Source organism: Sardina pilchardus, chromosome 14 (genome assembly GCF_963854185.1).
Source record: "Sardina pilchardus chromosome 14, fSarPil1.1, whole genome shotgun sequence".
Classification (NCBI taxonomy): domain Eukaryota; kingdom Metazoa; phylum Chordata; class Actinopteri; order Clupeiformes; family Clupeidae; genus Sardina; species Sardina pilchardus.
The window spans coordinates 26,122,279-26,146,535 of NC_085007.1; the positions used below are offsets into that span (position 1 = coordinate 26,122,279).

The 24,257-nt window shown below is 46.0% G+C and overlaps 1 protein-coding gene across 1 annotated transcript in view; it reads left to right on the forward strand.

The window, feature by feature from the left end:
- Nucleotides 1–14,523, forward strand: part of LOC134101508 (mucin-2) — a 53,510-nt gene extending 38,987 nt beyond the window's left edge. The window contains exon 3 of the mRNA XM_062555233.1: nt 13,829–14,523. Within this exon, the coding sequence (XP_062411217.1) occupies nt 13,829–14,006 (178 nt within the window). The 3' untranslated portion in view covers nt 14,007–14,523. The remainder of the gene's footprint in view (nt 1–13,828) is intronic.
- Nucleotides 14,524–24,257: the final 9,734 nt, after the last annotated feature.

Genomic DNA, 24,257 nt, shown 5'->3' on the forward strand with positions numbered 1-24,257 from the left:
TATCTCACTTTGATCCTGATTACATTGCCTGATCAATAGCAGTGTCAGTACGGCCAAATCCCCGCGCTGATAGACTGCATTACCCCTCAGGAGAGACACTGCGGCAGGGCCAGACCTTGCCCCGCCTGCAAATTCCCCAACCATTACTAACAAACAGATAACCACAGGCACTATGTGTGTGTGTGTGTGTGTGTGTGTGTGTGTGTACGTACATCTTTACTTCTGCTTTAAATATGTTGTGTTTCATGGTGTTGAAAAAAATAGTGCATGAATATTGAGTGTGTGTCCTTGTACGTGAAGGAGACTGGGAGAGGGAAGGTTGCTGTGTGTGGACGTAGGTGTGGATTTTTTTGTTTTGTTTTATGCCTTTTTATGTATGTATCAGTCAGTGAGTGTGTGTGAGTATGAAGTTGCTAAATCAGTGCAAAGCAACAGAGGCAAGAATAACAGTAGCATAACAATAGGTTGACTTCTTAACGTCTTTTCAGCGCTCTTCTGGAAACAATGGCACTCAAGGCGAGAGGAAAGCGGGGTCTTAAGATAACAGCATAAAGAGGAAATGGGAGGAGGAGCGCTTTCTCTCTCTCTCTCCCCCTTTCACCCTATCTCTCTCTCTTTCTCTCAACCCATCCGCATATATTGATTGCTCCCGCAATTCATTCCCTTACATCACGACAGTAACCTCAGGTCTATGGGAGAAGATTCACACTGCATGTAATTGGCTGCAATGCCTGAGACAGGCTTGTTTGGTGTCACCGTTTACTAAAAATGTCACCGGAGAGAACTGAATAGGATGGGAAACGGCGTGAAAATCTCTATATTTCCGTGTGCGAGTGTGTGCATTAGTGTACGTGTGCATGTGTGTGTGTGTGTGTGTGTGTGCGCGCTCTCTAACGCACACTCTAAATCCGTTACGGGTTCACCGTGACCACATTTCTCCCACGGCAAGATTTGTTTTTCAAGATGCTTATGTTAAGCAGCGGAGGGCGGGGGGAGGCAACTGCTGTTTTTAGAATGGGTGTCAAGCGCTGCCACATTTCTATTCTGACTCAACGCGCGGGCCTGATTTATAGCCTATAGATCATGGCTCGTTTTATCCTAATTCTCAGGCCAGCTCTTTGATGTCGGCGCCGTTCCTCTCGGTCTTTAATCTCCGCAAAGGTCTCGGACCAACAGCTTGTCTTGTTTCTTGCAGATTCTCCCGTTTTGCTTCCTAGCACACTTTTACTCTCCTCCCCTTCCCCCTCCCTCTGCTCTCCTCGCTCTCTCGCTCTTCCACCTGTGCCCACGGGCCTGACTTGACATTAAATCTTAACCAGCACGAAATAACCCCCACATGTTTGTATGTGCTTTACATGTGCGAGTGGGAGAAATAAGCGCAACGTGTGCGAGTCAAACTATTTTTTTTTTTAATATGGTCGACTGCAGTGACCACACAACCTTCGCACAAGTTTTATATCTATCTCTCTTTTTTTATTTCTCTCTCTCTCCTTCTCTTTTCAATGTATTTTCCTGTCCAATCCCCCCACACCTCTCCCCTGACCCTCATCACTCTCTCTCCCCGTCTCTCTCTCTGGCTCTGTCTATCTTTCCTTCCATCTATCCTCCCTGTTCCCCTCATCCCCCACTGCTCTCCTCTGACCTCCTCCTCCTCTCCGCAGACATTCATTAGTGGGCTCCTTCCGCTCTGGCAGCCATCACTCAATAGTCGCATCACTCAGGCCATCCTCCATCCTCCTCCTCTTCCTCCTCCTCTGCAGCCCTTCTCCACCAGTCTGTTCTGGTCAACACACACACACACACACACACACACACACACACACACACACATACACACACACACAAAAACGAGTGCGCATTTACAACAGGCTGCATGCTGAATTCGCCATCAGTCTGTCCTGGTCAACACACAAACACACACACACACACACACACACACACACACACACACACACACACACACACACACATTTACAACAGGCTGCATGCTGAACGCATTCACAAACATGCACACACACACAACACACCAACATGTGCTGACGCAGTCTCCCACAACCAGATGAGCAGTAATGCTGTGTGTTTTGTTTGAGCGCTGTTGTCATTCGTTAGGATGCAAATCCTGTTTTTGGAGAATACACTCGCTCGTTGTCATGCAAATCCTTTTTAATACACTTTGTGCTAAAGGTTCTCTCCCCACCTGGTTAGAGTAAACATGTTATCTTGCTTACAGCGCTGGAATGGTGATTGCATTGGAAGATTATAATCTTGTTCTTTTATCATTCTCATCCTACGTAGTCTCCAGTTCTCTTGTCATCCTTGTTTTAAGTCTTGCATTATTTATAACTACTGGACTGGCCTTAGGACCTAGCCTGGGTTTTCCCATACTGCCTTGCGCGGTGATTTCAATCCCGCTGCTAAGCCAGTCTGGAAACTAACGCCCAAATGTTCGCCTGATGTTGGCGAACCAATCACAGAACATCCGAGAAGTTTCCGTTGCCTTCTTGCGTCTACATTCGACGCCAAAGGATTTACGGCAGCCCTTAGCGTTGCATACGAACGAGTTGGGTGAGCTATGCGCATTTGATAGACATCCGTGGCGCCCAATGAACGGATCTGGGCATTTTTTCAAATACGAGAAAATGAACGTCTGGTTGCCAGACCACGTCTCATTTGAGAAGTGGGAGGCGTTAGCCAGGCTACTTAGGACCCCAAATTTTACAGAATTCTAGCCATAAACAATCCATAAACATATGGTCTACTTTTATCCACTAGCTTAAAACTGACAGATTTCCCGATTTCCCTTAATTTTTTTAAACCACACAGTGAAGGAAACAATAGGCTATATAACATGTTATATGCTTCATTAAATTATCTTGTTATACACACATACTTGACAAGCGATAACCTGGTGATATAGCCACAGCAATTAGCTTAACACATCACACTGACTCTCATGCTGAGAGTTCCCTTTCCCTGAATCTTGCATGAGAACCACATAGACTTTTTTGTTCGTGTTTCCCCCCCCAACAAAACTCATTAAAGTTCTGTAGGAACACACACACACACACACACACACACTGCAATCCACATTTGGGGTTGAGAAACACAGATTTAGAACTATTGTTTACCTCTACGTACTGTACGACTGTGCTGCGTGATTCCTGCAGCTTCCCCATCTCCCTTGTGTTCTTACCATTGGTTGAGATGATTGTTAAATCAGCGTGTTTCCGTTCACAAATACCTTTTCCTCATAATCACTGAGACAGAAACAAAGCCTTGTCTTTTATTCTGGATGCTGATCCGAGGGAAGCAATGCTTGAGAGATTCTTTGCTTTTTTAAGCATTGCGCTGCTATTGACTCATCCATCTGGTATGAAATGTGTTTGACACAGTAAATTTTTTAGCACCACATCATTCCTGTTTCCCGAAATACAAAAATTGCCATCCTCACATCTATCAGGGTGTTCGGCATGCCCCTATTTCCAATGTTTCATCAGATCTAACTCATTTCCTGATGTGTACCCTCTGTGTCTCCAGCAGCAGGGTGGTCGGGGTTTTTTTTTTTTGGGGGGGGGGGGGGGGGAGTCTGGCGACTGGGCTCTGGCTTCTCTCTCCTGCCATCTTCAAATGATTCCTTAATGTATTCCCCACATCACCTGTGTTTGCATCCTGGCGCTCCCTATCTTCAGTGTTAATGATGTTCTCCCTCTCTCTCTCCCTCCATCTCTCTCTCTCTCTCTCTCTGTGGTTTCTTTTTCCCTCTGGTGAGTCTTTTGATCTTCTCATGCATCAACGTGAAGTTCCCCTCTCTCCTGAGATCTTCCATCTCTTCACGCTGTTGCGTAATCTATCTCCCTCTTGTCCGCCATGCGCGTTACCCCCCCCCCCCCCCCCCGTTACACCCGCGGATCACCAGATCTCGCAGCTTTGCTTATTTATCCTCTCCTTTGCTAGTTATGCTAATAGCAGTTATCTGCACCTTTTCCATGTATTTTCAAAGCTTCTTGTAGGCTTGAAGGTCCAATCTTCCAGTAGTGGTTTTTACTTTCAGATTGTATCAACTCACTGGCTTTACACGCCTTACCTGTCCTTGGGGTCTGTCTTACTTCTGAGCATTTGTAAAGGTCCAGTTTAGTTCTCTGGTTGTTTCTGGCCAATTTATTTGATTGTGCTTCTGGCTGAGTGATTGCAAATATGTGATTGCTGGCAAAAAAAATCTGTTGGAGCTGTCTTTTGGAAAACTATCGTTATAGATATTTACAGTTTATCGGCATATACCATCTTTTTAGAAATATTTTGATAATTATAAATGATAAACCATGGCGCTAGGTATTTCACAAGGTGGCAAAAATGGGTGGAATTTCTCCTAATCAGGAGGGACACAAATATGTGTAAATTCTATACAGAGGTAAGACACGATTTCTGACGATTTGATTGCTGAACTGACTTGACTGCTTTTTGTTGGGTTTATTTGTGATCATTTTACGGCAATATTTCAAATGCTTGAAGTATACACACTATGGCTCCAAGCATTTAAAAAGCATTACTGAATGTATTTTCACTCTGGTCAACAGCATTACAAATAAACGTATAAAGTGTCTTTGTTCAAGGTCACACAATACCTGCTGCTCACCTGCTGTACATACTGTACACAAGCATAGTTGGGGACTATATGCTTCACATAAAACCCCAAACACTTTCACACTACCACATTGCTGTGTGAATGGCTCTGACTTTAACAGTCATAATTATGTAAACATCCATACAAACACCCAACTAGACTCCTATACGTAATTTTATAAGTCATACATGTATGTAAACATCCATACAAACACCCAACTAGACTCCTGCTGTATACGTAATCGTGTAAGTCATATGTAAACATCCATACAAACACCCAACTAGACTCCTACTGTATACGTAATTGTGTAAGTTATATGTAAACATCCATACAAACACCCAACCAGACTCCTATACGTAATCCAGAATAACCAGAGCCCACTCTGAGACCTTGAGGCACGCTTCACTTCTCCTAAACTTTACTCCAAGAGTGCAATTTCAGTTTTAATCCGGACGGTTGCTTCCTTCTCACCCTCTCTGTCAGATCTCCACCCACCAAAGCCTTCTCTTCATACTTCATCAGCTATCTCTCTCTCTCCACTTCTCTCCAAGCCTTGCTCTCTGTATATGTGTGATTCCTGATGTTTGTGTGTGTACTTTTGTGTGTTTTCAGAATGGGTGCAGTCAAGTATATATTGTGTGTGCGTGTGTGTGTGTCTTTCGCTCGGTGCTTTGTGTGTGGACATGCATACTTCTACGGGAGGTGTGTGTGTACATGTGTGGCTGTATGTGTGTGTGTGTGGGCGCATGTGCTATCTGTGTGAAACCTATAAACACCTGATATATGACTCCAACCAGGTTCCCCTGCTTGACTGACAGTCTCATCCCCTGGCTTTTCACAATCGCATGGCCGCCTCCCGATGATTCAGGCTTCGGTGAGACGTCAGAATGGGCAACTGGCGCCATAAAAAAAAGCCCTTGCCAAGCCAGGCATGGCCCTGCCACGTGCAAAGCAGCGGGCATTTATGACACCAGACAGAGGCTCCCAATGGCCTTTCACTCACCGAGACCCACAGGAGTGTGTGTGTGTGTGTGTGTGTGTGTGTATGTGTGTGTGTGTGTGTGCGTGTGTGTGCGTGCGCGTGCGTGTGTGTGCATGTGTGCGTGTTGATGCGCCAGACTTCAGGTTGGGGCTATGATTGTCTTGGGTGTACACAGAGGATGAGGTGAGCCCGTGCCACTGGCCTCTCTACCTCGGGGGGACGGGGACGGGGACGGGGCGCGAGGCTCATGTGGCTCATGGCTGGGTGTCAGATTGGAGCTCCGCCGTGGAGGATTGGACGGAGGAGGAGGAGGACGCGCACATGGAGGAGGGAGGCTGAATTGCCTGTGAGCGCACATATAAATTCCCTGAATCTCCATCTCATTTTCTACAGCTCTGTCCCCCTCCCCTTCTCTCATTTCTCATTCGTTCAGTCTGCTTCCCTCTCCCTCCATCTTTGCTGCTCTCCACCATTCTCTCTCTCTCTCTCGGGCTCTTGTACTCCATCTCTCCCAATCTCTGTCAGCTATGTTCTCTGCTTCACCATCTCCCTCGCACTCTTTTCTGACTCTCCATCTATTTCCCCCCCTCTCTCTCTCCCTTCTCTCCATCTCTCTCATTCTTTCTCTCTCTCTCTCTGTACTCTCCCTCTGTCTCTCTCTCTGTTTCTGTCTCTCCCACTTCCCCTCAGTCTCTAACTTTATTACACATTTAAAGGTCAAGTGAAAGGTCCACTGCCACTTCCGTGCAGCGGCACTTGTTAACACGCGATGGAGTGGGACATTTACACAGTGCAGACAAGGCGGCCGTCCTCCATCACCACCGCAGCCATTTCCATACAGCTAAATTACAGGAAGACAGAACCAGAGAGAGAAAGAAAGAGAAAGAGAGAGAGAGAAAGAGAGAGAGAGAGAGACGGAGAGAGACTCAACCCTTACAAAGGCGTCCTGCTTCAAAAACTCTCCGTTCTGTTTTTTTTTTAAGCTTGAACTTTTTTTTTTTTAATCAGATGACGGAAGCACGATGCGGAGAAAAGAAGAGATTCTTGGAATGTGCGTTTGGGGTTTCTAGTCAGCCTAATTGGATGAATCACAGACCCCCATTTCCATTAGTGCAAAGTGGTTGAGTAGAAATATGAAACTCATGTCATGCACTATGATGGCATTCGCCACTTGCCGAGCTCGGATGACAAGACGCCTGACGAATACATTAATGCGGTTTGATGTGATGGGGACTGGCGTGTGCTCCGTGCACATCAATAACATTAGCGGTGAAATGGGAGATGTCACAAGTGGATGGAACACCTGCTGCGGGGTTTTGCGAGACTCGTTTTTGTTTTGAAGAGTCCTCCTCGCTTTCCTTTTTTTTTTTTTTTTTTTAAAAGTTCATGTTCTATCAGGGAAGATACAAAACTTCCGAAAGATTTTTCAAGATCAGATGACAAGAGACCGAATCATTGGGAAAAAGTCATGGGAAGAAGCACTGGCAACAATCTTTAAAACATTCAGCTCACATTAAAAGAAACACAGTCTAAAATAAAACCGTGTTAGGAGAAGATTAGATGAATCACGGCGACTGCTTCGGCTCATGTGGATGTGATCACACGCTCCCCCTGGACAGACACGCCCTGCCAAATTTACCCCACACTTCCCCCTGGGGAGTCATTTATTGAGACTCGACTGCTGGGAGGACGTTGCGCCATCTCTCCTCTAATCCCCCCTTTCAGTGTTCTGTCTGCTCATGCCCAGTCCCTCCATCTGAGATGCAGATCTCCGCCATCTGCAGCCAGCCCGGCGGAAGCCAACATCGACTCGAGCCTCGCGCAGCGGGGCCTCCGACGGCGCGCCGGACCTCTGGCGCAGCGTCCTGTTGTGGCGCTATAACGTGTAATTAACGCTTTATTAACGTGTTACAAACGCCCAACCAGGTCGGCGGAGTCTGGCGCGTGAAAAACGAGCTCACCTGTTTTCACGCGCCCTTAGGTTTCATGGACGGGCTGATAACGATCGGCGATACGCTGGTGCAGGATGGTTGTATCCGTGGTTGTTTGATGAGATGGCGCGAGCGAGATAAGTGTGCAGTGTGTGTGTGTGTGTGTGTGTGTGTGGGGGGGGGGGTGCGATGTAATAGCTTTCTGCCGGAGGTGCGTGTTCCTGACTGTCCCCAGTTAGGAGCAGCTGTTGTGGGGTATTTTAGTGTGGAGATGAGATTGCATCAGGTCATAATACTGCCTGTCTCTGCCCAGTAAACAAATAAACACATGGACACCAACACACACACAGGCACACAGGAACACACACACACAGGCGCACACACACACACACACACACACACACACACTTGTTCTTTATGCCTGACACACACAGTTGCTTGAGCAGAGTTAATTTTTGTGCCCGTTCTCTCTCCCTGTGTGTGTGTCGTGAGTTGTACTGTACTATTCTTGTTTCTTGTCTGTGTGTCCAGATATTCTCTTGAGCCTGTAGCTTTTGAAACTTCGGAGCTCTAGTCATAATAAAAACATGACTGTGGCACTGGTGCCTTCACGGGAGGCTGTTCTTATTCCCATACTTCATAGCTTGACAGAATTACATTCGGTCCCAGAGATCTTCAGCAATACCTATGGCTTTACTCTGCTTGCATAACACAAAGCCCTCTCTTAATGCTGTGCTATGTTTACTGATGAAGCTGAAGAGACCATGTGGTTCACGCAGTAATAAATGCTATACCCTAATGAAAGCAATAAAGAATTACCAAGAAGAAATGCGACTGCTGACACACACAAACACACACGCACACACACACAAATATATATGGGTACACAAAGGGTACACACACAAAGACATGCATGCCTGCATATATCAACACAGAAATGTGTACATAGAAGTTGTGCCTTTCTTATATGAGTGGTGTTTTGTCTTTCTATCTGGATAGACAGAGACGAAGCATGCCAGTGATGTTAAGGGTAGCTCTTGCTGTTCCCAAAACAACTTTTACATTTTCGATTACAGTCCTTAATATCTCTGGCAGTTACACAGGGACACTCACCTGCCCATATAGCCCTCACTCTTAAACAAACACACAAAAACACACACACAGACACACACACACACGCACATGCACACACTCACGCACACACGCGCACACAGCATTTACCACCTTAAAATAAAAATAGACTTTCATGTGGAAATTAATGCCCTCTCACATCTGATAAGAGTGACATGAACAGATTTTCAGATTTGCATTTCAAAGCAAAAGAAAAACAAACTTTGTACAAATAAACTGGAAGTTGGCATGACTGAGGTGTTTACAAATCAACTTAGATGGCCAAGTAATTCTTACTCCCCTCCCCCACCCCCCACTTATAGAAGATCAATGAAATTGACCCCGGGCAGCAAAATAATTGCTGAGGTGGCCAAAGAAACATGTAGCGAGTTCAACCTTTTTTTCCCACACAGAAACACAGTAACTCGCTGTAATTAAGCTGTTTTCAATCCACCACACAGAAGCCGAGGCCACTCTCTCCCTCTACTACAGGACTCTATAAAAACAGCCCTCCACTACAGGATGAGACACTATTTTATGCATCGCTCAATAACCGTGTTCGTAGTTAATACTAGCAGCTGTCTTAGTAGCAGAATCAATAGCAGCGGCAGTATAATGCCCAGGGAAGTAATAACAGCAATATGGGCAGTATTCCTAATAATGTTATAATAATAATAAAAGATGTAACAGTATAGCAACAGCAATGAAAGCATAATTGCTGTAGAGTGGTTATTGCTGTAAAGCAGCATGGTTATGAGCCGCGGTGGTGGTTATCTCGCCCGTGTTCAGTGAGACGGTGCTAACTGCAGAAGATCTGGAGTGGGGGAGTGCGGCGGCGCTGGTTGGAGCCTGACTCATTCTGTCGGAGCAGAGCACTTTTTAAATCGTGTCTTGGAGGCACTTGTCCTCAATTCCGGCAGATGTAAACGCTGCCATAATTCCGCAGATAAACGTGAGCTCAACGCACTCGGTTTACCGTCTCGCAGATTAGCGCCAGAGATTAGCCTTTGTCGAACACCGCCTCCCTAACTCACGGGCATAAACAAAGACTCGCTTCCTGAAGGACACGAGAGAAACATGCCAAAACACACACAGAACACATGGACACACACATACACACTTTCTCTTACACATAACACATAGACACACACTCACACATACACACTCTCTCTTTCACACACACATAGACACACACACACACACACACATACACACTCTCTCTTTCACATACACATGAATACACATGATAGAAACTGAGCTTCTAAGATTGTGTAGTCTTCCTCACTAACCTACAGGAACATGTGACTCCGCTACAGCCGGAGACACCATCAGATTTCACTCTCATTTGTCAGCTCTCTACTGTGAAATCAAATGAAGCCTTCCCCAGCTACAAATTGAAAGCGCAGAGCGCCGGCTGCTTTTCACTTGGCCCAACGAGGAGCCCGCACGGTGATTGGCCCTAGAGACGGCATTTCAGCCGACAACCTATTACGGCTCGTAGCCTTTTGAAATGTGACAGCACAGCACCCCTCCCCTACCCATACACACCCACATCCACTCAAATCTCGCCGCATGATCCGGTCTCAATTCTCTCGGTCAGATCCTGCTCTCAAAAGCGCCGCGGCGAGATCCACTCAAAATCCCCCCATGCAGGACTCCATAGAAATACTCCCCCTCCCATCTGGCTCTCACTGCCTCTAGGTCTCCTCCGTCCACAAGTCTTTCCCCGCCCTCGCCTGGCATGTCTCTGCGTGTGACACTGCAGTCTGACACATGCAGAAAGTGTGAAGATATTTCTCCTAACTGCATGCAAGTACTTTCAAAACGTGATGCTCTACCTGTTCCAAATAAAAGTAAGCAAGCACTAATAGGCAAATTAAATACAACACATGCCAACATACCTGAGTCCCATACCAGACAAGCGGTAATATAAGTCGAGGAGAAAGAAACTCTTGACATTGTAAAATCTATAGGCTTTAGTGCAATTATTCAGTACACCTCTTGTAGTATTACAATGGATCAAATGCTATTTCTTAATAATTTATTTTCAAACGATTGTACAGTATGTACCAGCATACAAACACAAACAAACAAGCTGAAACAACAGCATTCTAAAAGACTTTTAAAGATGTGTCCAAGGTAATAAAATATATATAAAGCGCATAAAAATATCCGTTGGTCTTGTTGCCCTGGGCGATGTTTGTTTTCAGCCTTTTTTTGGGTAGTTTATTTTCAGACATGTTTGTGCCGCCATGCACTGCATTAGTTGCAAAGGCATTTTGGGACACTTGACTTTGTGACCAAAGTCACCTCGTCTAAATAACTGTCCCGCTGAAAATTCAAGCACTTTCGCTTCAGTTGCATTACCATGCAGCGCACATCCAAGTAGATGTCTGTTTTTGCGGCAACCGCAGCGTCGCCATCTCAGGCTGCTTTTCCCGGCTTTCCAGAATAAAGGCATGGTGATTTTCAATCATTGCAGCACAAGCAAATAGCTGCCATTTGGCCTAAAATGCACTTAAACATCACGAAAAATATGCTTTGCATTAACAACAGCAGTAGCAGCAGCAGCACCACCACAGATCATGTCTGGCAGCAGGTTTCATTAAACATAACAAACATTGTGGTTCCTGACAGCAGTCAAATCTGACACAGCTGCTCAGCGTCAGACTATCCAAGACATGTCTTGTGATTGTGTGTGCGTGTGTGTGTGTATGAACAATATGCAGAGAGGAAGAATGATGTAGAGTAGAATGAGAGAGAGAGAGATAGAGAAAGAGATGGAAAGAAAAAAAGAGAACGAGAGAGAAACGAGTGAGCCAGAGAGGGGATGAGGATTGTGCTTGCAGAGCTCGGAGCTGTGATAATTAGGACTGGGGGGGCTGGGGGGAGACGGTGGTGGGGCAGGGTGCCTTGATCATGCCGGACCCCCCCACACCCCCTAGACTGAGGTGATTTATCACAGAAGAACAACACTGCAGAAATGAAGCCCACCAGGGAGATGGGCTTTGTGCAGGACAGTGGAGCGCGGGCTGGTGGGGGGGTTGGTGTGGTGGTGGGGGTTGTGCGAGGTAAATGACAGAGGTTGTGTGTGTGTGTGTGTGTGTGTGTGGGGGGGGGGGGTTGGCAAGAGGGGTTAAGGGCTTTAGTCTGCTCGCTTGGTGAATACTAGGCCCTCCCTCACAGTAGGTGCTCACTGTGAGTCTGTATGCTGCAAGCGTCTCCACTGTCAGCCTGGGCCGCTCGCCTTCTTTATGCCGTGTTGTTGCATGGGTCATTTTCAGACAGGATTTATCGGGTTTATTTCCGCGGGCTGCGAGGGAGAGAGAATTTAGGGAGAGCGATCTCTTTTTTTTTTCGGTTGTTGTTGCCGAGGAGAAGAAGGAGCGCAGTATCTCAGTGTGCTTGTCTTCTCGGCGGGTGTTCTTTGTTGTATAGACGTTTCTCTGTGCCAATTTTTTGGCTAAAGATGTTCTCTACCCCGTGGTAAGAGCTGGCGGTGGCAAATGCACTGTGTGGGCTCAGCTTAAGAACTTCCACCGAACACTTCATGTTCAAAGTTCCCCTCAAACAGACAAGTGTAAGCTGCGCAGGTCTTATCAGATGTCGATGCACAAGGGGAACCAAGACTAATTTGTGCATGATGCCCCCAAGGTACGTCTGTTGGGGTTTTCACTGTTGTAAACGTCAGAGGATCGACGGAACATTCAGCTGTCTGCGTTTTGGGGCGGAATATGCTCTCTCTCTCTCTCCCAGCTGGCATTTCCCTTGTCATATTTCATAAGCTGGTCTCCGCAGAACATCTGTGTTAAACTTTGTGTTTAATGCTCTCTGTCTAACACTTGGCTGCTCGAGCCTCTTTGTCAGACATGACTGCAGATATCGGCTGTTAAAACATATCGGTGGCACGCTTTGAAGCTTGTGCACTGGGGGCCAGGGCTTTATTTTGTGTGTGTGTGTGTGTGTGTGCGCGCGTGTGACACTGTGTGTGACACTGTGTGTGTGTCAGATGTGCACAGAGCTGTTTGTTGTCGCGCGTGTGTGTAAAAGCTTTTGTTGAGCGCTCCCAGTGTCAGGCATGACTGGAGGATCTCGCTCCATCAGCTTTGGCTGCGTGGCGTTTTTTCCTCTGCCTCTGCAGGCAGGCAGGCAGGCAGGCAGGAGCGTGAGAGTCTATCAGCTCAGAGAGGTGTTCTCCACCCACACGCTCTCAACTAGCGACGCTGCGCTCTACTGAACTGGATGTATCTATAGAGTACATCTGTCTACAGGGCCCTCAATTTGTATGCCTGTGTGTGTGTGTGTGTGTGTGTGTGTGTGTGTGTGTGTGTGTGTGTGTGTGTGTGTGTGTGTATGAGAGAGAGAGCATGACTGTGTGGGTGTGTGTTTGTGTGTGTGTCTACATTTTTGTGAATTTGTATGTGTGTCTGGGTGAGTAAGGATGTGTGGGTGTGTGAGTTTGTGTGTGTACATACTGTCTATATATCTGTGTGTGTCTGAGGGAGCGAGAGTGTGTATGTGTGTGTGTCTCATAATCTGTTATTCAAATGTTTGTGCTCCTTTCACCACTGCTTAGCACTCACTGTGGTGCGGTGATAGCGCTGATGTTCCTGCTCCACGGCTGCCCTCTCCACCTCTCAGCAGAGGCAGTCATCTTCAGCCCTCATCTCCTCACCATCATCATCATCATCATCATCGTCGTAACCATCATCATCATCACCATCCTCCTCCTCCTCACAGCCAGAAGTAGGCCACTGCTTCATCAGCAGCAGTCGTTCCGCAGCCACTCAGAGTTGCTGACCAACTTTAAGAGCACGAGCACCAGATATCCACCCTGCGTGGCAGATCATACACTCGGGCCAATTATTTATTCATGGCATATTAGCTCAAGACACTCTCCTTCACGGGGTGGCAGCACAGCATGGTGGAGTGGTGGAGGTGGGGTGGTGTTGGATGTGGGGGTGTGCGTGGGCGACTACAGTGCGGAAAATGTCAACATAAGCACTGACGTAGCAACTTCCTATCTTTTTTTTTCGGACTCTAACCGCCTCTTCTTTCTTCTGTTTTTTCACCCTCTCTCCACCTCTCTTTTCATGTCCTCTCCCTCCCTCTGTGTTTGTCCTCCCCCTCTTCTCTACCTCCTCCACCTCCACCTCCTCCTCCTCTTCCATCGCTCCTCTCCAGCGTGGAGCACGACTTCCGTCTGCAGGAGGGCCAGGTGACGCGCGCCTGGAAGGTCCCCGAGCCGCAGGAATCCGAGCAGGGCTCCCCCCAGACGGTGCTGCAGACGCCCCCGGGCCGCAACCAGGACTCCCCGCAGTCCGTCAAGAAGAGCCGCAAGAAGTGCTTCTGGTTCCTCTGAGGAGAGGAGGAGCCGGCAGGGCGGCTGGCGCCGGTGTCCCCCGAGCGGGAGACGGACGCAGAGGTCCCACGATGACCGCTGAGAGACAGCGGGACGGAGCGGAAGGGGAATGCTGTGGGTGGACAGATGGGGATGCGGGGACAATGACAAAAAGGATAGACGAGGGGGGGAGGAGAGAAAGGAAACGGAGGATGAGGGGCGGGAAAGGGAGGAGTGGGATTTATCGTCATCACTTTTTGGAACTATGAGGGTCAGAACACCAGCTTTTATACTTCGAAATAAAAACTAAAAAAAGAGAGAGAAAAAGAAATTCATCTCTTTGAAAGAAAAAAAAAGGACTATTATTACACTTCCTTAAAGCTTTTAAAATGATCTCTTGAATTTCACTAACATGACGTGCTGCCCCGATCCATTACAGGCAAGCATTATGTGAAGAAGCCAGATAATAAAAATGTGTACATAACAGAGAGTTCTACAAGTTTGTGAATGCTATATTTCAGAGGAAAAAAAGTACATTTACGGCTCTATAAAATATTTTACTACACAAATAATCTGTGTTGAAGTTTCTGTCTCTCAACTTCACTTTGAAAACGTTTATTCAAAAATGTCCTCAAAAGATTATGTTAATATAGATACTCAATATCAATATCGCCTAAAAAGCTTTGACAAGCTCATTTAAACAGATTAGAACAAATTTATCTCATATAACCATTAAAATTTCAAGGACATGGATTGGTCTTTCAGTCTGCCAAATCTGTGAACACACTTCAGTGAGCTTCATGGTGCAGGGTAAGGTAAGAGAAGTTTGGCGAGGAGCTTTGTTTGTGGCAGGGGACAGCTTATTTAGTGGTGTGTTACGGCTTCAAAGAGCAAACTAAATCTCTTTTGACACAAAGTCAATGTTTGGTGAAGGTCAATCACTTACAAGGCAGTGTCCTATAGTGTAGCAAGTACTAATAAGCTGATCTACCCTAACATGGGATTTAGGTCTGTTTTTTGCCATTTAACACTGGCTAAGCTTTGCTTGACTATTGATAAGCACTGTGATACCCAACATTGAGATAACGTGTTCCACATCTGCTCATTTCTTTCATATCAAGCCAGTAAAGGTTGAATTTCTTACTTTTCCTTCATGAGGTTAAGCTGTTCTTTCAATGTGCCATGCTAGCCAGCAAGCCATTTTTGCTTTTCTACTTTGTATTTCTGTCATACAATTTTATGATGATTAGGTGGTGTGGCACCATAGTCCACTTGGTTACAATCTCAGGCTGAAGTAATCAACACACACCAAAAAAGTATTGTTTTTTTCTAGTGGAGTAACTGGTAAAAGAGCTAGCTGATATGAATATCTCCTTAATTCTAATTGGTAGCTCAGCAGATCTGAAATCAGTATCTCCCGAAAATGCCTCTGCTCAGCTGAAATGCATAAAATAAGACCTGCACAGAAAAGGGTAGATAACTCTCTACTGTAATTACTTATGCAGCATATACTGTTCTGTTTGGAACAGTCAATAAAACTCAAAGGAATATAACAAACAGACAGAAGCAGGTTGAGAAAAGAACTTTTCAGAGGCTTTAAAAAAATTCTTTGCTTTGCATATTACATAAACGCCGCAACCTATTTTCTCTCAGTTAATGTCTGAGAATCCGACTCGGATTCTTTTTGATCTACCTGTTCCAATTCCCCTCCACCTCCAATAATATCAAATGGGTTTCACCTGGAGGGCCCTTACACTCTCTCTCTCCTCAACATTCGCACCTCACTCTAATCTCCCCTCTAATCTTTAGATGCAGGTGCTGCAGCTTTTTCTTTTTATCACGTTTGCATCGATGCAGGATTGCATTTCCTCTCCTCCTGCCGACTGCTGCGGACCTGCTGCCGCATCAGAGTGGGTTAGGCTGGGCAGTCAGCAGACAGCTGCCGCTGTGCCCGGGCAAGGGAGCAGGCGTGCGGGCGGATCGGTAGGATGAAGCGCCACATGGTCGACGCTAGAATAGGCACAGCGCTAAAAAAAAAACCCCCATCTGACTCAATGACCATAAGCTAGAAGAACTGGCATTTTTATTAGGGTATGAATGTGCTAATTCAGTTGAAGATACTAGGAGTAGGGGGACTGCAAACTGCTGCTTGACATTCTGAGATGAGTGATTCCAGTAGATACAGTAAGTGCTTCACGTCGAATGTTACGATTTTGAGGCACTTTGAGCAAGCAAGCTCTTTTTATGAGCGGTTTTATAGAGTCAAACGCTTCATGGAATACATCTCGGTGAGATCAGAGGTGCTCAGGCTGAGAGTGCTTGTTTTGGGCGAACAGAGGTATACTGTAGCTGTGAGGTTAATTCCAAAGGAAAAGCAGGCCTTGCATAAACCTATGTGTAATCTGCCCGGCGACCGATGAATCAACTGAGATTAGGCATAATTTACATGTGCACTCGCATGGGCAAAGAAAACAGAACTACTCATACACACACACAAACACAAATGTCACAAAACTTTCACCAGTGCGCTGCCTTATGTAGTTCAGCACCAGCCTACGGCACAGCGAGACAAGGGAGCTGAACTCTGCCTCCAGTCGCAGTCCTGTCGGGAGACAAAAGAGCACATGCTCGCATGTCTTCCTGCCATGTTCTCACCGCTTCTCTTTCTCTCTCTCTCTCTCTCTCTGATACAACAATCTTTTCTCCCTTTCCGCTCTCAATTTATTCTCTCTGCTCCTCCGCCACCTCTTAATCTCTTTGTCTTTGTCACAAGGCGGTTAAGATGAGCGCTCTCGCCCACCCACTTGCCCTACCCCACCCCACCCCACCCCGACGCCACCAGTCGCTCTCACTCACCCAGCTTTCTTCTCTCATACAGAGGGAATCTCTCTTCCTGACACACACACACACACACAAATAGAGACACACACACACACACACACACACACACACACACACACACACACACACACACACACACACACACAGAATTACGCCCCTCTGCACCCCTACTGGCCCTGCAGTGACAGTGTAGCAGCCGTTGGGTGGCGAATGGGCAATAATCAGCCTAATTGTGTACACCTGAAGGAGTGGACAAGAAGCTCCTGAGTTGGCCTTCAGGGCTGCCATTTTTTTACCACGCCAGAGCAAGCCATGCCCTTGGTTGTGTGTCTTTTTTATATTGAACCCCTATTTTTTAAGAGAGTATATTTATTTATTGCAATAACATATCAATATTTTTGATAAACCCTGATGTCCGTCTCCATATTGTGTTGCGGCTTCTGAGCTGTCAATAACATAATTGGGGGCTCGTCCGGGATATGAACCCGGGACCTCTCGCAGCCCAAGTGAAAATCATACCCCCTAGACACACACACGCACACACACACCATTACTTTCTCCTTGCTTTCTCAATCTACAACACCTCCCTAGCACAGCTGAGTCAGTCTTGCACTTCTCTCTTCCCCACTTTCTCTCACACTCACACTTGTTCCCCACCGAACCCCCCATCTCTAATCCACTCTTCCTCCAGCCTTCACTCACCCCTCTCTGGTTTGGTCACTCGCCTTCTCTCCTCTCCACTTTATTGCTGTTTTCTCTCATTTTCTAGCAGACAGAACTCCTCTATAACACCCCCCTCTACTTTCTCGCCCTCCCTCTCTTTCTCTCTCTCTCTCTTTCTCGCCCTCTCTCTCTCATTGTGAGATCGGTGGAGGTGTCTGTCATTAATCTGCCACAGCTGCAGCTGTAATCCTGACGCCAGAGCAGAATTACGGAGCCGAGAGGAGCTTAACTTCACCAGCACCAGTGCACACATTCGGCTATCTCCCTCTCTCACACACACACACTCACAAAACACACACACACACAGAAAAATACACACAGGCCTTTTCACTGATATGTGTGCACAGAAACCACTGTGCCAAACTGATACGTGCCCCAGCCCCCCCATAATCACACACGCACGCACACCCCCCCCACCACCACCAACAGAACCCTCATTGCCTCATCTCCCTGATTTGCAAACTCTCTCTCTCTCTCTCTCACACACACACACACACACACACACACACACACCCACCACCATCAAGACCAACAGAAATCCTCATTGCTGTCTGATTTGCAAACTCACACATCAGGGTTTGTTATTCAGAACCAGAGCCAGCCGGGACCAGCCACCAGCAGCAGCAGCACCACAACCACCAACGCCACCAGCACCCGCACCACCAGCACCACTATCACCACCACCACCACCAGCACCAGCACCGACAACACCAGCACCAGCAGCAGCACCAGCAGCAGAAGCAGCAGCAGCAGCAGCACTTCAGCCGCCACATGGCACGCTCGTGTGTTTAGAGAGGTGCGTGCTGCTGCTGACGCTCTTTTCAATTAAATCCAGAGCCAAAGGCACGGAGAATTAAAATATAATGTCACCAAGGATGGTGGGGAGGGGGTAGTAGGGGAGTGGGGAGTGGGGTAGAGAAAAAGACTATGTGGTGCGCTTGAGGATGGAGGGGGGGGGGGGGGTGTTGGTAGGGGAGTGGGTAGAAAAAAGACTATTCCGCGTCTCTCTCTCTCCCGCTTGCCGTCTCTGGAGGGGAAGAGACGCATTATGTGAACACAATCAGCCTGACAGTCAGCAGGTCTCGCCCGTAATCCCGAAATATGTTTGCCTAGCTGCTCCTTTATGCAGAGGCGGGAGGAGAGCAGGAGAAGCAAGCAGGCAGGGAGGGAATGAAAGAAAAGAAAAGCGAAAGAAGAAGAAGAAGAAGAAGAAAAAATTGCGCCAGTGTTGTCACACGCGGCCGTCGCATGAATCATTTAACGAGCGCAGGAGCTGAAAAGTCATCCGGGCCGCCTGATTGGTGGAGGGGATATCCAGTTTGGAATCTTCAGCACTTTTTTTTTTCTCTCCTCCTCTTCTCTCTTTCTTCTTTTCTTCAAACCGCAGTGGCGTAGACGTGAGCTGATTTATATTTTATTGATCATTTCACCTGTGAATAAATTATGCACAGTGCAAAAAGAGGCCCAGGTTTCTGCCCAGCTGCCTTCGCTGCTGAGTAAGGACGAGAATTTATTTTTGTGCTGCTTTGCATTTCGTTCAGAGACAAAAAAGAGGTCATTTTCAGACGGAATCCTTTTATAATGAGATAAAGACGATCTGCCGGAAAAAACTGACTACGTCCTCACATCTACGCACGCAGAAAAGCACACATACAGTGCATGCATATGCATTGTAATCATTTCGCATTAGCAACTCCAAGACTCAAAAGCAGCAGAAGGCTTACAGACGGAAGGGGCACTTACACATGCGTATGTACACACTCTGGGAAGTGCGCATACACGCCCACTCACAGATTACTGTGTTCCACTACAAAGCATAGAGCCTTATAATGGTCTTGGCAGCAACATTTCAACATCAGTCGCAACATTTCTAGAGCCACTTCAGTAATGTACTGTGGGCCCCAGGGAAAGCCCTTGGCCTAGCTGTTCCCTGCCTTTGTGTCAGTCCGTCTGGGATGGAGAGGGGAGGATTAATGGAGGGTTACAGCCAGACTCGGGATCCTCCCAAACAGCTTCTCCTTTGAGAATCCCTCTCCTCTTATCGTCCTTACGGGAAGGAAACGACGTGACAAGTTGGCTTGTTCAAAGAGCACAGAAACTTGCAACGACAGCACACACACACACACACACACACACACACACACGCACACACACACACACACACTCACAAACCTCAGATCCTATACTAAAACTTAAAAACAAACAGACAAACACACACACACACACACACATATATATATAGACATCTGTCCAAACAAATTCTGTCTCTTTCCTTCAAATATTCATATACACATGTCAAAATGTACTCACATATGCACTCACACACACACACACAAAAATGTATTTTACACACACGCACACACTAACTGTCATATGCACACTGAATCAGGGCCATTTCTACTACACCCCTTGCAGCTGTAGTTGCCCGATATCAAAGGCGAGCTGAACCTCTGAGTCCAGACATCACTTGTGTCGCTACCTGAGATCTCACAGGGGAGCCTTGAATAATGGATCTAGCCTATCCCCCCAACCCTACACACACCCACACACACACACACACTCCTCTAACCTCCCCCGATCCAACCTTACATCACACCCTTACCGCTGACCTGCCTGCAAGTCTGCCTCGACTGCACATAAAACATGAGCTAAAACTCTTTCCATCCACCCCTACCCTCCTCTCCTCTCCACCTCTCCTCTCTATCCCACTCTCCTCCTCCTCCTCCTTTTCCCTGCTCATGGTTAAAATATCACCGCTCTGCTCGATACCACAATCAGTCAACACCTCCAGATGGATATGCAGCCGTACTTCCTCTTCCACCAGCTGAGAGAGAGAGAGAGAGAGAGTGTGTGTGTGTTTGTGTGTGTGAGGGAGAGAAAGGGAGAAGAAAAACGAGTGGAGAAAAAGAGCTCAGGGAGAGCGGAGAGGAGGATGGAGGAGTACAGAGGGATGAAGTGAATGAAGGAGGCAAAGGCAGAAGGAGAGAGGGAGAGAGGGAGGAGAAAAAACGGGCGATCAATTCATGCCTCCAGCAACAGCAACGCCGGAACTACCCAATAACTTCTGACAAGGTGCTTGTGTGTGTGTGTGCGTGCGTGTATGTGTGTGTGAGTATGTGTTTTTGTGTGTTGGAGGAGGGCGGCAAGAACCGGCACATTGTGGTGACAAGCCACAAGCCCTGTGTACAGAGCAACAACAGGTGCTTGTTCAATAGTTAATACCAAATCTCACACTGCTACAACTGTGTGGCAAAGTCAGATCAAATATTCAGGTACCCTCCACATACGCAGTATATATCCGTGACAACGCACACGTGTACAAGATTCTCAAATAAGCACAAACACCTACTTGATCTTAAAAGCTGGCTGGGCTACTTCAAAAAGACTAACCCAAAGATGACTTTCCACCTCTAAGCACAAACACCTACTTGATCTTAAAAGCTGGCTGGGCTACTTCAAAAAGACTAACCCAAAGATGACCGGAGCACTCAGATTACTTGACAACTTTTTATTGTGGTGCACAAAAGACTGACGTTTCGACGCACAGCGTCTTCCTCAGAGTCCAGTAGAGACCTACTTGATCATCTCACATGAATACAGTCCTCCTGGCTAGTGTTCTTTGATAAACACCTACTGTATAAAAGGCATACAATATACCCTCACACATTAATGACGTTTTCTAAACAAAGCTCGGGAGGAGCCCATAGGGTTGATTGACAGGCATCACTCACTCAACTTACAGTCATTGGTTATAAACCCCTCCTTGCTGCCCTTTATGTCATGTTGGAATGGCAAAGCATCCCACCTCCTCCCCTGCTCACCAATTTGTTCATATTGAACTCTATAATTTTGTTCATATTGAATGAACTTACAAGCTATTTTAATTAAATTTTGTCTACAATGAAGTAGAGCAGAACTTAATAACCAACTTAATAACCGTGATATTTCACCAAACTAGTAGCTTATCAAATTGAAAAATGAATTGAAATATGTTGTCCGACAGTATTTAGCTGTTTGGAAGCACTGTGGAGAAAGGAAATGGAATCCACCGTGTCGGGATTTAGCCTATATCGACGCGCTTCCAAAACACGACCTGCCGAACTGAGGTCTGGCATGTCTTCCCATTCCAGGAACATTCTGCGCCTTTTCAGTAAATTTTCTGTCAGAAAGAATAAGATGCGTCACCATTTAACTGAAGTATAATCATACCTTAGATCTGTCAAGGTTTCACATTATTCACAACCTTATGTGATAGGGGTGTGAATCTCTCCCTTTTAAGATGATTCGATTCGTATCGATTCATAAAGCTACGATACGATTCACAGCCGATGCGGTTTAATACAGAACGATTCAGTGCGATTCGATACGATGCGAAACGATTCGATACGATGCAGTAATAGGCCCCAAAATGCAATATAGTTCTTAATCTCATTTTATTTTCGGAGTGATTATTTGCACCCGGGTGTAAATAGTGGAATGGAGGCATTTTCTTATTTGCACCCAAACCGGAAATGCGTGCTATCCAACATAGCGGGACCATCTTGGCAGGAGATGGCCTACCTAAATCTAACAAGTTAGGATTATTAAAACTATATTTGAGATGGGAAAGTGGTGCTAAATTTCCACAAACTTTATTCAGTGAACGGGTAAAGCCGTCCGTTTGCAAGCACAATCAAGAAACACGATCTTTTTGTTTTGTTTACCGTTACCTAGCAACCCCAACAAGTTAGTCAATAATTAGTATTCTCCCCCTCCTCTTCGACGGGGCGTAGTACAGCGGTAAAGTAACTATGTTACCATGCTCGAGGTGCTAGGTTCGAACTTCAGATGATTTTTTTTTTTTTTTTGCCTGCCAAAGTAGCTGCTACGCACCATGACTTCTTTTTTCTTAGATGACGTTACCTCGCGGCAAATAAGAGTTTGTGCTTTTTGAACCTGTCAAAGATTTACTGGTTTTATTTCAGTTATGAGTAGAGTTAAGTAGAAGTAGGCTTCAGTAGTTGTTAGAAAGGTTGTGTTTTGACTTTGAGCCCCCAACGCTGCCTGGAAGGCGCTTAGGCGTGGGTTAAGGTTAAGGTTAGGGTTAAGGTTAGGTTAAGGTTAGGGTTAAGGTTAGGAGTAGGATTAAATGTTTTTAAGTCAACAGTGGCAGCGCTGCCTGGAAGACAACTCAGAAAACAACTCTTTAAAGTAGCTTGTCTTTGATGAAGCTACCACATGACCACTCATTACCCTAATATTTGTATAATCACTTCCAAGTAACCCAGACATGGCAAAACAGCTAAAAACTGTTCAAAACTATTAGGCCTAGCCTACTGTAGAGCTGGTAAATACACAGGCCTATTGACAGAGAACATGGATGTTAGACATCGGGTGTAAATAGTATTGTTGATTATTACACTATTTACACCCGGGTGTAAATAGCAATGTTGATTATAACACTATTTACACCCGGGTGTAAATAGTAATGTTGATTATTACACTATTTACACCCGGGTGTAAATAGTAATGTTGATTATTTGCACCCGGGTGTAAATAGTAATGTTCATTATTTACACCCGGGTGCAAATAGTCTCTGCCTTTTATTTTCCATACTGCAGTTTTTTTTTTTTCTGCTACTTTAAATGGTATGAGAAAAGTTACAATTGCATGTCATTAATTAAATTTTTTCCAAAAGACTTGATTGACTGGATTGAAAGACTGAACAAACATTTTGATAATAAGAACGTGGCCAAATGCCTCTAAACGAAATCACTCGGCCAATTAATAGAGATACATTCATATCACCCTATACTTAGCTGCTGAACCAATCACAATAGTTAAAAACGATGTGATGTAGCTGTAGCTCTTGGGAGAGAGTGTCTGTCTGGATTACCTTTCATAAATAAGGAGACTACTAACGCACGTTGTGAGAACCGCGTTCAACACATAACAGGTAGGCACTACCCTCCCTCCTCCTCAGTCAACTTTCAGACTTGCACCGAACATACAGTAAGGCACCGAAGCATTTGGGGAGACACGGGGAAAGGGGAATGCAGGAGGATGACAAAGGGTGTTTGTTGTAACCTATGAAGCTAGTTTTTTAGGATTGTGCTTACGACTGAATACTGTATGTCTTCGTTCAGGATACTGCAACACACGTTAACGTCAGCGTTATCTGCGTTTCACTAAACTTGACAAGTTTGTTGCTGCCACTGTCTAGCAATGATGCTACTCACCCTCGTTTGAGAAGCTAGACGCTCTGGTGTGTTAGCAAATCACGGTCGGTCTTATGATTTTGAAAGTATCATAACTTGTAATGTTAGTTTTCCGATTCGTCATTTTAAAATCGATTTATCTATCGATTCATAATACATTTAAACCGATCCAGGGGTTTGCCTACCGATGCACTCGCGTTGATAACGTTCCGAATGATTACCGATACGTATCGGTTAATTTTTACACCCCTATTATGTGACTGTTACCTTGCATGATTGGGCCTTCTGCCTCTTCTCTGTGTGTTGCACTTGTGCCGTCTACTGCTAAAAGATGAAGGGGATCCTGTTTATTGTCATTATTACTATTATTATCCTTTAGTATAGGCTGTTCATTTTGGTAATATAGCTGAAGGCTAACGTGAGGTTTCAATTTACCTTGACTTTGCACAGACTGAGCCTGCAGAGCTGGAATAAGGGCTGTTGTCAGTCTCCTGGCTTCAACTTGGACTGC